Genomic DNA, 15,294 nt, shown 5'->3' with positions numbered 1-15,294 from the left:
TCCACCACTAACCAGCTGTGCGACCTCAGGCAATCACTCAAGCTTTTTGCGTCTCAGTTTCATCCTCTGTAAAAATCGATGGTAATAATAATACTAATCTCATTATTCCCACCCCTAACATTTATAGGACCCCAGCCAAGAGCTTAAATAACTCCCCCCCTCATTGTCCTTCTCTTTCTACCTCGTTCCACCGAGGAGTTTTGTGCCTTGTATCCTGCCCCCAGCCTGCAGGGCCTAAAAGCCTTCCTTACTCTTCCCCACCGTAAACCAACCTGGGAGGGCACACCTGAGGAAGAGGACCCTGCAAGTCCTAGAAGCAGGCCTGGGCCACTGAGGCAGGGGATTCTGGGGTCCTTGGCAGCCAGAGCTTGGACCAGAAAGGGAGTGTGGGCTCGGGTGGTCGCACCCTTCTGGCCCCATAAGGAAGGAGTGGCAAGTGGAAGGGTCTCTATAAAGTGTGGGAACTCCATTGCCTGGATCTGAGGATTAAATAAGTCACTGCACGCACTGTGCTTAGTGCAGTACCTGGCATTGTTGCTAGCATGTGATAAATCATGCAAGCTACTGTTACTATTGCTGTGGTGGCAGTGCTGTTGGAAGGGATCTCAAAGATGATCACGTCCAAATCCTTCATGTTACATACGTGGTGAGGAAACACAGATATATTACAATTAACTGTGATTAAACACATGCATAGGGCTTCCCTGGTGGCTCAGTGGTTGAGAGTCTGCCTGCTAATGCAGGGGACACGGGTTCGAGCCCTGGTTTCGGAGGATCCCACATGCCGCGGAGCAACTAGGCCCGTGAGCCACAACTACTGAGCCTGCACGTCTGGAGCCTGTGCTCCGCAATAAGAGAGGCCGCGATAGTGAGAGGCCTGCGCACCGCGATGAAGAGTGGCCCCCGCTCGCCACAACTAGAGAGAGCCCTCGCACAGAAACGAAGACGCAACACAGCAAAAATAAATTAATTAATTAAGAGTTAGGACTTCAACATATTCATTTTAAATAAATAAATAAATAAATAAAAATAAACACATGCATAGTGGCAAAGCCACAACCTGACCCAGGGCTCTTACCATGCAGCTGCCTTTCCTCTGCTCCATAATGCAGTCTCCTCAGCAGCACGACGAGTTTAGGGTCAGCACCAACTTTAATATTCCCAGTCCACAGAGGTGACTTGTGCTCTTGCCGTCTTCTGGATAGGAGCAAGGAGTGTGTCCTTGGAGAAAGGGGACACCTTCAGTGGGAGTCAGTGCCGGGAACCTCCTGTGAAGGTCTCATCAAGTTGAGGTGGGAACACCTCAAATATTTACTGAACAATGAGAAGCACAGCCCTTACATGGATAAAGAAGAAGGTGACGTTCCGTACTCGAGAGCAGCGTAGTGAAAGCTCCAGGACTGAATATTCTAAGTCAGAAAAACGTATTCTGGTTCAGAAATCAGATTTGCAGACTGACTGAATTTCTTCTCATGAGTTAAATATGAACAAAAGTAATTTGTAAATTTCCTTCCTTGTTCTCATTTTAAAACCTAGTTTGTTTCATTTTACCTGTAATCAATACATTCTTTGACTTTTTAGCAGTTGATTGCTAACATGATTTATATTTTTGAAACTTTTAATTATGGAAACGCTCAAATACATACAAAAGTAAAGGGAATAATATAATACGATGAAGTTTGGGTATAATGATGCCCAGTGTACCCACTGTCTCCCCCGCCCCAATTCCAGGGAGATCACCTATGGCTAATCCTGTTTCATCTGTAAACCTGCCTTCCTTCCCCACCCTGGCAATGAAGTTTGACTCAAATCTCAGGCCTTTTATCATTTCATCCATAAACACTTTGTTTTCTATAAGATTTTGATGAATTTTAAGCTCTTTCTCCATCTGGCTGCTTTAGACTTTAGTTTGTTCAGCTGGGGAATCAATGGACCAAAGCTTAGGCCCTTCTAGAGGCCTTGCATGGTCATAGGTCCAGAAAGTTCAGAGCAAATCAGCTTGAAAATGGAGCCTCTATCATTTGGCTGTCAGGCTGGAACTGAACAAGGCAACATTTTGGATACTTTTTATTCCTAGCTGAATTTCTGCCAACTCTGTATATGGTATTTCCATAAAAGTCTTGTTTTCTTTCTCTTTTCTTTGAAGAATGAAACTTCTTTCCCTTTTTTTCAAAAGAGGAGAAGACTGTCATTCCAGATTCCATCCCTCCTGCTGCTGTCGCCTTTTCTTCTGTTTGATTTCTGCACTAGTCTCAGTTTGCAAATTCTGGGGTTTGGCAGTTCACAGGAGGACCCAGGGATGGGGAGGGTGGCCCTATTCGATGTCATTGAAAGATTACTGTACTTCAATCACTGGAACTCAACTGAAAACTTTGAAAAGTTCTCTTTATAATCATTGAATTTTAAATAATTTTCCTAAAAAGACTGAGGGAAGAAAAAGGATGCCAAGTTCACATTTCCCTGCCAGAAACACTGTTCTTATTTTCAGTTGAATGGCTTGGCTATTAATTAAGGCTTCGTGCTCCGCAGCTATCTCTTTTTCTACATTCTTGCCGCTAATCATCATACATGTGACACATGACTTCTGTTTAAATGCTAAAGTTTATTAGAGTGGAAAAAAAATCAGTTATACAGGGAAGGAAAAGAGATTAGGAATCAAGTCCAAGCATTTGCTTATTCATCTGCATATGGTTAAAAGATTTAAAAGAATCCATTGGTTTCTATTTCACTGCTACATGCAGGCCAAGGAGGAAGGAGAAAAAAAAAAAAAAAAAAAAAGCCTTTTCCTATCCATGGTGTAGAAATACATTTTCTTCCTTTTGCCTTGGAGGGAGAAATCGTCTCCTCTCCTAATATTAAGCCAAAGTAACCAAACTTTAGAGGGACTGGCTCCTTCTGAAAGGTTACTGTTCTAATTACCTATTGCTTTGAAATGAACTCCCGGAAAACTCAGTGGCAGAAAACAGCAACCATTTGATTCTGCTCATGGACGCCGCGGGTCAGAAATTCACTGGGCACAGAAGGGAGGGCTTTTCTCTGCTCCATGGTGTTTGAGCCTCAGCTGGGAGGACTAGAAAGGCTGGGAGTGACTCAAATGGCGGGGCTGGAATCATCTGGAGGCTTCTCCCCTCACACGTCTAGCACCTGGATTGAGATGACTCAAAGCCTGTGCTTAGCTGTGACCATGACCCTGAACACCTACACCTGGCCCCTCCATGGGGCTTGCGCTTCTCACAGCCTGGTGGCTGCCTTCTGTGACGGCATCCCCCGGGGGAATGTCTGAGTTAGAATGTCACTTCCCACTCTCGCTGCAGTCTGGTGGCCGGTTTAAATTCCAAGGGAGAGCAACCAAACTCCACTTCTGCGTGAGGAAGCAGCCAGGTCATACTGCAGAGCATGTGGCTGGCCAACTTTGGAAAATACAATTCACCTCCGTGGTCTGGGTTGAGGCCCTTTAGGCAGGAGGTGGGAGAGGGAGTTACTGCGTGCCAAGGCCATCGTCTCCCTCCAGGCCCCCCACTGGCTCTTTTCACCCAGTTCTTACTCAGTTCTTCCCCAGTGGCCACGCTTTGTCCCCAGACCTTCTGTCTTTGTTCAGTCTCTGGTCATGGGCAGAGATGGAATCACAATAAACAAAAACACTGCCTGTAGCAGCTTCCTGGCTGCTGTGCTTAGTTTTTGGTTTGTCTTTCTTCATCTGTATACACAGCCACAAATATCTAAGGACAGATTCCCTGACTACTGATGATAGTTTTTTTCATTGAGAAACAATTCACATGCCATACGGTACACATTTTTATAGTGTACAACTCAGTGGGTTTTAGTATATTCATAGTTGTACAACCATTATCGAATTCTAGAACATCTCACTTAAAAGAAAACCCCACATCCATTTAAAGTCACCCTCATTGCCCTTCCCCGCAGCACCTGGCAACAATGAATCTACTTTCTCGCAATGGATTTGCCTATGCTGGACAGTTTATGTAAATGGAATCATACAATATGTGGGGTTTTATGATTGGCTTATTTCCCTGAGCATGTTTTCAAGGTTCATTCATCTATGCTGTAGCATGTCATGAATTAGTCACATCTTTTTGTGACTGAATAACATTTCATCGTACAGATATATCACTTTTGTTAATCCATCCATTAGTTTGGTGGACATCTAGGTTGTTCCCACAACTATTTGTTTGACTATTATGAATAATGCTGGAATGAATGTTTGGGTACAGGATATATGTGAACATGTTTTCAGTTCTCTGGGGTATACACCTAGGAGTGGAATTGCCGGGTCACATGGTAACTTTAATTCTTTGAGGAACTGCCGAACTGTTTTCCACAGCTGCTGAACCATTCTACATTCCCACCAGCAACCTATAAGGGTTTCAATTTCTCCACATTCTTGGCAACATAAGTTATTTTCTGCTTTGTTTGATAAAGACCATCCTAGAGGGTGGGAGTGGTTGCTGGGCTTCGTCTAAGGAGAGCCTTCCTTTAGGCCACTACATACCAAGGAAGCCACCTTGGTTGCCTGGAGACATAAGGTAACTGAGGGCTTACTATGTGTTAGGCTCTGTGCTAAAGGCAGTACGCGTATCATCTAGTTTGGTGTTCACAACTCTAGAACTAGGTACCATTATTATGCCTATTTGACAAGCAAACAAAGTGAGGCACAGAATAACTTGCTAGAAAAGGGACGAGGTTTGGAAGACATGAATTTCCCGTACTAAAAATAAGTTAGAGAACTTGGATACTAATGAAGGAGTCTGGTGGTCTAAGTAAAAGTTAAAAAAAATTTTCTTTTTCAAAACAAAACAAAAAACGCCAGGCACATTGTACCTGGCCAAATTCGAAGCTGGCCTCCAGTATTCTAACCATGATGCCCACACCCCGTATGATCCCCTATCCTGAAGTAGAAATGGGACCTATGAATATCATGGGCTATTGCTCTCCTGAATATGTTATATTAATATGGCAAAAGGAATTTTGAGGATGTTATTATGGTTCCTAGTCAGTTGACACCGATTTAATTAAAAGGGAGAGAGATTACCGTAGGTGTGCCTGATCCCAGTTACGTGAGTCCTTAAAAGCGACAAGCTGCAGTAGAGACTCTCCTGCTGGCCATTAAGAAACAGGTCACCATGAGCCCTACAACTGCAAGGAACTGAATTCAGCCAACAACACCCTGAACAAGTCTGGAAGATCTAGAGTTCCAGATCAGAACTCAGTCCTGGCTGTCACCTTGATTACAGCCTGTGAGACCCTGAGTAGAGAACTAGTTAAGCCCTGAATGAGTTTCTAACCTACGGAGCTGTGAGATAATCACTGTTACTTTAAGTCACTAAGTTTGCCGCACTTTGTTACACAGCAATAGAAAACTAGTACACAGAGCACAGACCGACTAAAGGCTGCTAGAGGAGATGAACTCATTGGTGTGTCATACATAAAGAACAGCACTTCTCAAAATGTGGCCCAGGGACCCCTGGGGGGCCTCAAGGTCTTTTCAGGGCTCCATGAGGTCAAAACTATTGTCATGTGATTAAGGCATACTGAGGTGTTATCTGTCTTTTTCCTTCTCATTATTTTATAGTTTTCTAGATGCTACAGGATGTGTGATGATGTCATTGCTCTGATGGTTAATAGAATGTGTCCCCATCTATTCCTATGTTTAAAAAATTTCTGGTTTAATTTCTAATGTGGTAAATATTGACAAATATAGCCCCCATAAACAAAAGTTCATTGGGATCTTTCAATAATTTTTAATGAGGTCTTGAGACCAAAATGCTTGAGAACCACTGGTCCAGATGAAATGGAACTAAGTAGGCCTAGACAAAGTCTGAAAGTATAAGAATTTAGATACTTAATGGCTACATTCTGTCCTGAGCTGTGGTAGGTGTGACCAAGAGTGGAGCAAGGGCACAAAAGTTGCATGAGGTACAGTCCCTGAAGTAAGGCAAACATAAAGAATTAATTAGCAAAAGCATCCGTGTCTTCCCTTCACAGGTGTTTATGTAAGTACAAGGTACTGCAATATGATGGTACCTAATCTGTGCTAACCTTAGGTGTGGGCAGCTAGGACACAGTGTGTAGAGAAGAAGTTGCTGAAACCAGGCTATGGGGGAACAGTGATATTTTACTGGAGAGGTGAGACGTAAGTTGGGAGGGGAAGTGGGAAGAGGACAAATATTTCAGGCACCCTGCCTCAAATCTCAGCTGAAATGTCTCTTTCTTAGAGAGGCCTTTCCTGATATCCCTCTCTAGAGCAGTCAGCACTGTATTCCCTTCACAGCACCCTGCTGATTTCCTTTCTAGCACTTTTAAAATTTTAAACCTAACATAGCTGTTCACATAAGTCTGGCTGGAGCTACAGTACCTTGGTTCAAATGCCAGCTCTGCTACTTTCTAGTTGTAAAATCTTAGATAAGTTACTTAATCTCTTTATGCCTCAGTTCCTCAAAAAATGTGCTAACAAAGCAAGGAATTTATGTTAAAGCGTTAGCTTAGTTGTGACCATGGGACTAAAAAGGAAGGCTGGATATGAACTAGTTCAAACGCAGAATCAACGGGTGAAATCAGATGACAAGGAGAGAAGAGGGATGAAAAGATAAGGGAAAATTCTGGGGATATTAAAAAAAAAAAGGCAACCAATTATATGTGGATTAAAGAAAGAGTAAAAAAACAAAAATTATTCCAAAGTTTGTTGTTTGAGCGAGATGGCAGAGCCTGGCATCAGGTGACTACTTTGAAGGGAAAAGGAGGAGGCATGTCAAATCCACGTTTAAAGTGAGTGGGAACCAGAACACTTGATTTGAGAGTCCTGGGGTGCTGGGGCTTACAGAAGCAAGCTCATGGCAGATGACGAAATCTGGATGTCTGCTCATCGTCTGCCAAAGCTGAAATCATGGGGAAGAAACTACACAAGGTCCCCAACACCGAGCTGTATGGAGGACGACCTTCTTTAATATTCACGATGGCATTACCGTGGATAAAAGAAGCTTCATACATTGCTATCAAACTCTTTTTGGTGAGATGGGGCTTTTTAGGAGATATGAAGCACAGACTCAATTCAGGGAGCTGCACAGTAAGAGGTGGTACATTTCCCAACGTTAACCTATCTTGGTAAAGACAATTAAACAATGTGTTTCCAGATGCTTTTATACGGCGAAGTCTGGGTCATCTCTCTTCTAGCAAGCACCTCTTGCTATTCAGTTTAAAAGTGTAGGGCTTCCCTGGTGGCGCAGTGGTTGAGAGTCCGCCTGCCGATGCAGGGGACACGAGTTCGTGCCCCGGTCTGGGAAGATCCCACATGCCGCGGAGCGGCTGGGCCCGTGAGCCATGGCCGCTGAGCCTGCGCGTCCGGAGCCTGTGCTCCGCAACGGGAGAGGCCACGGCAGTGAGAGGCCTGCGTACCGCAAAAAAGAAAAAAAAAAAAAGTGTACAACATTCCTCTTGTTGACATGGTTTCATAGCACTCTTCGTTCCAGGCGAAAGCTTCCTGTGATGACTTTTGGATGTCCCTTCTGAAACATTTAGGCTTTGACCTGGCAAGCTGCTGAGACCCATTAGGACAGCTGAACTGTAGATAAAATCTTCCAGGGAAGTAGGTGTGGGCAGGATGTGTGGTTTCCCTGCCTCTCATTTAAAGACTGATGCAACAAATTTTTCATGAATAGTCTCTTCCAGTAAGAGTTGCATTCCAGAGTGCCTCAAGAGAAATTGGAAAGGACAAGTTAGCTACTGATTTCTTCAGTTTCAGTTGAGACTAGAGCACTAGCTTTCTTCATGCCGCAGAAATGCACAGCAGGGATACAGCCCCTACTGCAATCTCAAACCAGCTCCCTTTGCTAGTGTGACCCTGAGGACTTGAATTAGCCATAACAATAAGACACAGGAATAGGCACTTGTTTACCAAATAATCTGCAACTGAGAAAGAAGGCATGATCACATGTGCCTCAGCTGGGCTCTGAAACGTGTGCATAGCAGCCCGAACCCAGGAAGATATTTCTGAACTTTTAGTGATATAACACACACAGATTCTTTCTCTGACATTCCAGGCTAACCACTGTCTAAGTTAAGGCTCTGCAAAGCATCTGGGACATAGGTTTCTGGAAAAAATCATGGCTTCTTTTCTACAATTCTCCATGGCCTAAGCATTGTAAGCTCTGGCCCGACAGGAGCCAATGCAGCAGGCTTAGTTGCGGGGGGCCCTGGGACAGCTGCCCTGGAGCACAGACAGGCATTAACTGCACTGAATACAGTCCACTCATCCACTATTCACCTAGTGCCACTCAGGAACAGTGACAGAGAAAAACTTTTCAAAGAGGCATAAAATGTACATGCTGCTGTCTCAAAAAAAAAAAAAAAAATCACTTTCTCCCTAAAAAAGTCGAGGCTTACTTCATCTCCGCTCCTGCTGGAACCACACAAATATGGTACCTGATATTTCAGACCTTTATGTCAGGTGACACAGAGCCAGTGCCTGAGATCTGAGATTTAAAGTCAAAGCACAGTGAACTAGCGCTTGGCTGCCCCACTGGCCACCGGCAAAGCGCTTTCACTATTCTGAGAGCCTTCTGCCATGCGTTTCCCCAGCCAAAAACCTGGGAAAATGTCCTGACAGATGAGCCTACTTTACTTTATTCAGAGAAAGAGAATTTCTAAAAGAACAAGAAAGGCTAGGGTAGCCTCAGCATTTTAATTTTATGTCATCTTAGGTGATCAAGCCCCTTTTCACCAAAAGTCAATTTCTTTGTTAATTTCTTACCATTTCTTTATTAGATTTATATCATACTTATAAGACAGATTTAAGAGGAAAAAAAAAACAAACAACTTAAACATCACAAGAGGTCTTCTCATTGTTTGTTGCCTTGTTAAAATAGCAGGGAGGGGAATGGAATTCCTGTTTCTTGCAGAGCTGCTGGGCCAGGCCCTGCGTTAGGTGTTGTACTTCTGTTGTAGTTGACACGGCTCTTGAGGAGCACAGATTCTCAAGCGGGGCCAGCTAAATAATCGGCAAGGTCCAGTGCAAAATACAGTGTGAGCCTCTTGTTCAAAACATGCTAAGAAATTCAAGAGAGAGACAGCAGAGTACTAAACCAAGTGTCGGGCCCTCCTAACTGTGGGTCCCTATGTGGCCGCAGAGGCCCCATGTCCATGATCCTGGCTCTGCTCTTAAGCTTGGGCTCGAATTCTCGATTTGGCACTTACTAGTCCTATGAGCTTGGAAAGTCATCTGTAAAATGGGGGAAATTACAGTCCCTACCTCATTGAGTTGTTATTAGAGTTAAATGAGTTAATATTTGAAAAGTGCTTAGAAGAACACCTGGCATACAACAAGCACTTAAGTAAATGTTAAGTAAATATATACTCTCCTGAGCCTACACATCTTAAAATGCCAGAGATAGCTATAGCCACAAAATCGTGAATTTACCATAACATTAAAAAAAATGTTTTGAGAGTTCGGCCCTGATAAACAGAACCATGTTTTTACTCGTATGACAGTAGTCACCTTTTCATTTATTTTAACAAACAAAAGATTTTAAAAGATATCCTGGAGTAAGGCCAGCTACTCACAAAGCAAAACCAAAGAATAAAAACAGATACTGGTTTATGCGCTCAGTTCTGGAAGCCTGTGGAGTGCAAATTGTCATGAAGCCAATTTAATATAACTGCTTCCTTTATGCTGAAAGGATTCACTAGGGACCTCTCTGTTTCCATACAGGAAATAAAGCCTGTTGTGTCTGAACAAAAACTAAGAAATATTTTTCTTTTTCTTTCTATAATGCAGAATACTGTAAAACAAAAAAAAAGCTGTAGAACAGGAAATGTGGCTAATCATACAAATTCTATATTTAGTTCTAGAAAATATTAGTAAAGTATCAGTAAAACAAGTCAGAAGATAACTTGCAGGTAGTGGTAAACATCTTTATATAGAACAGAAATTTGGAGCACGGAGGCATAAACACTTAATGGTTTATTAATGTTTGTTTTATAAAAGCAACCTCAGTTTCCTCACTGGGTTACTTATACATTTCTCTACTCTTGACCACCAATAATTCTCAGGATTCTCAAAGGCTTTTACATAAACATGTAGTTTTCTGTTCCCCATTTATAGTAAATATTGTTGACTGCAAAATTCTAAAGAAGTAAGTTGTCATTCATCAAACAATTCGCCCGAGGTAGACAGATTTGGGATATTTCTCCTTAAGAGTCGGCCACTGAACAATGAAGTAATCGGAGAGGTGAAACAGAATCTTTCCGGACAGGGATAAATGTTCCACTCGGCAGATGCTTTCAACGTAGACAATGATCACTTTCTTTATTCCTAGTATCCCAAGGAGAAGGGCAGATATACAGATAGGAACACATGTTCCTGGTCCGTTACATAACACCTTGAAAAAAAAAAAGTTGAAGGTCAAATAAAAACACAGAGTACTGCTCTAATTTTAAATGAAAAACAGTCCAATATTAGGGAGGATTTTTTTATTATGCTAAGTCTTGAGCGATTCCTTGTTAAGATCTGGCCTGTAGCAAACTCGTGCAGTTAGAAGCCAGGTGGGGCTGTGTTGTCGGCTCTCCTGCTTACCAACTGTGTGAGTTGGGACAAATCAGTCCACTTCTCTGCACCTGGGTGGCCTGCCCTGCACCACAGGACGTGTGCGCACAGTGCCCGGTGCTCAGCCAGCACCCACGGGATGGGTGCGTGTTGCTCTTCTCCGACTGCTTTGTGGATCTTGAATGTCACACAAACATATGGAAAACAGATAAAATGAGTTGTGATTCACTGTTTTCTCATATATTGACTTGTTCGTGTTGATTTTTTAAAGTAATCTAATTCATAGTTGGAGGACTGACATGTTAAGATATAGGAGAAAATGTCTTTAAATGACTAATTATGTAGAATATTTTGTTGGAGGTAGAATCACTGTAGGAGTTCAATCCAACACATGGGATATTCGAGAGAAGGTTACTAAAGGAATGAGATTTTCCCTCAAGAGAATTTAATCCACATTTGTGGTCCCGAGAGTTTTAATGCTTTTGACTTCTGCTAATTTTTATAGAAAGCCACTGATTAAAAACAATTTAGTTGGTGAACCTAATGAGAGAAATAAAAATTTAACTCATAGAGTAACTGCAAAGAATTTTTATAAGTTTTTTAAGAAAATGAGGGGAAAGCTATTACACAGAATTGTTGGTAAGATAATTTACTATTATTTTCAGAGGAGAAAAAGCATTTTGCACAACATCTCAATCACATGCTCGTGCTGACTGAATTAGTACAATCTAATAAAGCATTTTTTACTCCACAAGTCATAAAACAGGAGATCCGTGGTTGTCTACACACGCCTACTGGGTATTACCTACAATGTCACATGATCGCTCCAGCACAAGGCCCACAAAACTTATCAGACATCAGAGAATCTTAGAGATGAAAGGGTCCCCAGAAATATTGTCTAACCATCCCAGCATTGCAGGGACCTTCCCCAACAGATGTCTGTTGGGGCTGTGAGACAAGGTGAGGGATATAACGGTTTGGTAAAGGTCATGTGAACTAAGCCCCGCCCTTCCTGGAGGCAGGACCACCTGGAACACCATTCACAGAGCTTTGGAATCAGAGACAGTAGCCTGTTTCAGGTAGGAACCAATCCTTTTTAGTCTCCCTTAGCTCCCACCTACGAGTTAAATCCCCTGCCTGTCTTTTATGAAGAACTTTTGTTCAGACTTTCTCCTGAAGTACCAGCTACTAAGCTGCTCTCCAGGCCAGTGCTCTTTAATCCCCACTGAGTTGCCCCTATAACCTTTCTTCATAGACCCTCAATGGAGCATAACAAAATGGGACAGGGAGTCTGGGGTTAAACAAGCTGTGTACTAGCTCTGTGACCTTGGACGACGGTAATCGTAATTACCACCTCAGCTCTCACTACCACTATTTATCAACAACACATCGTGGTCAGGTACTGTACTGAACATTTGACATGTATTCTTTTAGTTAATCTTCACAGCAATCATTTGAGGCAAGCTTTCATATCCCTTTTTGCAGAATAGGAATCTGAGGCACAGAGAGACTGGGCCAGCTGACTGATCACACACCTAGTCCAGACTAGATGACCTTTCCTGTTAGCTCCAGGATTTGATCATTCTTTGAGTCTCATTTGTTTCTAGTTTTGTCTGAAGCCTAAGTTACAAGATTGTTCTGAATCCTTTCAGGATTTAGAATTCTAAAAATCCTATTAATGCAAGGTTTCTCTAATAACGGCACTATTGACATTTTGGACCGGATTATTTTTCCTTGTGGGGCCAGTCCTGTGCATCGTAGAATGTTTAGCAGTATCCCTGGCCTCTACCCACAATACTCCAGTAGCCAAGAAGATGAAGAATGTCTCCAGGCGTTGCCAACTCTCCAGGAGAGAACCACTGTGTTCATGTATTCCCTAATCCTTGGATTATCTGTGTTGCTTTTCTCAATTTTTTTTCCCATAGTACAGAACAAAATAAAACCTACAGCTAAAAGATAATATAAAGGTTGCATGTTGGATCTTGAATGTCACAAAAATATTTTCATGTTTGTTGCCTTTAAAAAAAAATACATATCCACATGTGTTCCCTTCAGTGTCTGATCGGCCTGCTATACACAAGCTGTGAATACATTAATAGAGATGTCTGGATACAAGAGGGGAAGCGACTGGGCACTGGTGGGAGATGCTTTAATAACCTGCCATAGATCAGAGGCAAAAGGTAAAAGTGGAAATTAAAGGTATTTTGTTTATCTCTGTTGTATCTCTATTTTGAGGTACCTTACTACAAAAGTCCCAGAAACAATAAAATCACAAAACCCTAAACCAAGTATATAAAAAAAAAATCTTAAGGAAAACTTAGGCAAAGGAAAGCTTCTTTTAATTAACCACAGGTTTTTAACTCTGAGTTTTACAGTAGCCTGGGCAAAAATTTAAAAATTGGGGATTATGGAGTTTCTATTATTTCATGGAGCATACCAAAGAGACTTATTCCAAGCACTAAACAAACTAGAATTTACTGAGATAGCCTGGGTAAAGACTTTAAACAATATAATGGTTGAAGTTGTCTTTTTAATTTTATAAAAAACACAGAAATACTCTTCATATTTCTATTTCTTACAACATAAGTTCTCAGTAAACGTGGGTGCACTGCTCTTACTAACTCTCTACCTCACTACTTTGTAAGCTCCTTATAAGCAGGGTCAATTTCTAGGACAATCTATGTTTTGAACCTGGAACAAAATAGGCACTCACTAAATTCTGCTGAAAGGAAGGAAGGAAAAGGATCGAAGGATAAGGGAGGAGGGAATCCTTTGCCTACCATGTATGAAGTCAAACGTTCGCTCTGTCAGACTTGGCCCTGTTTGTAGCTGTATCATACACATTTATCATGAACATAATGGCTGTGACTGACAACTTAAAACTTTTTTACTATCTCAGATCCATCGCCTTTTCCTCAGGGGAACCACTGTATCCCTTGCTCTCAACTTAAATGTCTCAATAGAGTTGACTCCACGCTCAACTATAAGGAGAGGACATATGACTCCAGTCTGACCAGCTAGATCATCGAATTGCCCTGGGCAAGGTCATCCGTTCAGGGAAGAGCATATAACCCAGTGAGAAACCGCAAGACATAGTGGGACATTTGTTGGGGCTACTGAGAGAGCAGTACCTTTTCTGTTGTACTGGCACCTAGGAGAATGTGGACCTGGCAATGGTAACATCTATCTTGCCACCATGTGGAGGGCTTGAGAATGAAGCCATCACAAAGCAGAAGAGAGCAGAGCTGAGAGATGAAGACAAGCCAGGTCCCAAAGATAGCATTTAAGATCCATGAATCCAGCTGTGCCTGAAGGAAACCAGATCTACCCCTAGACTTGCCAGGTATGTGAGGGAATATATTCCATTTTTGCTTAAGCCAGTTTGAATCAGGACTTCTGTCATTAGCAATAAAAAGCATCCTGACACAGCCCTTTATTTTGTCTAACTCCCTGACTAAGCCCCGACTGTCTGCAGTGCCAACCGGTAGGTGTTCATACGTGCCTGTTGGATGAATTAGCAAATCAATAAACTTCTCTGAGAGCAGGAAATCTAAGAGATGTACTAAAGATAATATAAATTATGGGTCTAGAAAACTGCAAGAGGTCAGGGCTAAAATAAACATGAAGTCATGAGGCTAGATGAGCCCGATCGAGGATCAAGAAGAGTTACAAGAGGACTGTTGTTCTGTAGATTTGGGTCACCACAGGTCAAGTCCTGTTGGCTGAGACACGACATCGGCATGCACGAAAAGACAAATTTAACTAGGGTAGTCTGAACTTAATTCGTAGCCTAGTAGGAACCCCATACACAGAATACGGGCCAAGACCTTTGGGGTCCTGGGTTGGTTTGAAAGTCAGAGACCATAAAGTTGAGGGTGATCCAAGCATATGAAGGTGAGATTGAAAGCCAGATGCAGAGTCCAACTAGTCTGTAATCTAAAGAGACTGGACAGAAAAGCGGAGCCCAACTCTGAGACACTGGCCTGAAAACCAGACTTTTGGACACCAGCCTCTGGCTGGTGGAGGAGGAGGCTGGAGAGAGCTAACAAACTGAGGAACCCAGCTGCAGGCAAGGTTTTACTGAGCTTCCAGGGCCATGCAAGAAGCTGGAGAACTAGAGCCCACTGTCAAAGCTGAGCTGGCTTGGGAAGACAGTCTCTATGGAGGTCACAGGTTCTGTCAAAACCAACACTTCCATATATAGGATATTGGTTCCATTATGTAGACAGGTAAAAGTGGAGATGAGGAAGGCAGTAACCACTGAGATGTAGAACTACTCAGGAGTCACAGCAAGAGCCTTACAGGGGCTTCCCTGGTGGCGCAGTGGTTGAGAGTCCGCCTGACGATGCAGGGGACATGGGTTCGTGTCCTGGTCTGGGAAGATTCCACATGCCGCGGAGCGGCTGGGCCCGTGAGCCATGGCCGCTGAGCCTGCGCATCTAGAGCCTGTGCTCTGCAACGGGAGAGGCCGCGACAGTGAGAGGCCCGCGTACCGCAAAAATAAATAAATAAATAAAAATAAAGAAGCCTTATAGGTAAGTTGCTTAACAATGCATCCTTCTTTTTTTTTCTTTGTTTGTATTTTATTGAAACCCTTTATTTATTAATTTATTTTTTAACATCTTTATTGGAGTGCAATTGCTTTACAACGTTGTTTTAGTTTCTATTGTATAATAAAGTGAAACAGCTATACGTATACATATATCCCCATATCCCATCCCTTTTGCATCTCCCTCCCA

The 15,294-nt window shown here is 42.6% G+C and overlaps 1 protein-coding gene across 1 annotated transcript in view; it reads right to left on the bottom strand.

The window, feature by feature from the left end:
• Window positions 1-8,779: 8,779 nt before the first annotated feature.
• Window positions 8,780-15,294, bottom strand: part of ALG14 (ALG14 UDP-N-acetylglucosaminyltransferase subunit) — a 104,541-nt gene continuing 98,026 nt past the window's right edge. Inside the window, exon 4 of the mRNA XM_030868731.2 lies at window positions 8,780-10,391. Coding sequence (XP_030724591.1) covers window positions 10,161-10,391 — 231 coding nt within the window. The 3' untranslated portion in view covers window positions 8,780-10,160. The remainder of the gene's footprint in view (window positions 10,392-15,294) is intronic.

Source organism: Globicephala melas, chromosome 1 (assembly GCF_963455315.2).
Source record: "Globicephala melas chromosome 1, mGloMel1.2, whole genome shotgun sequence".
In the NCBI taxonomy this organism is placed as follows: Eukaryota; Metazoa; Chordata; class Mammalia; order Artiodactyla; family Delphinidae; genus Globicephala; species Globicephala melas.
This window is presented reverse-complemented; position numbering and strand designations above follow the sequence as displayed.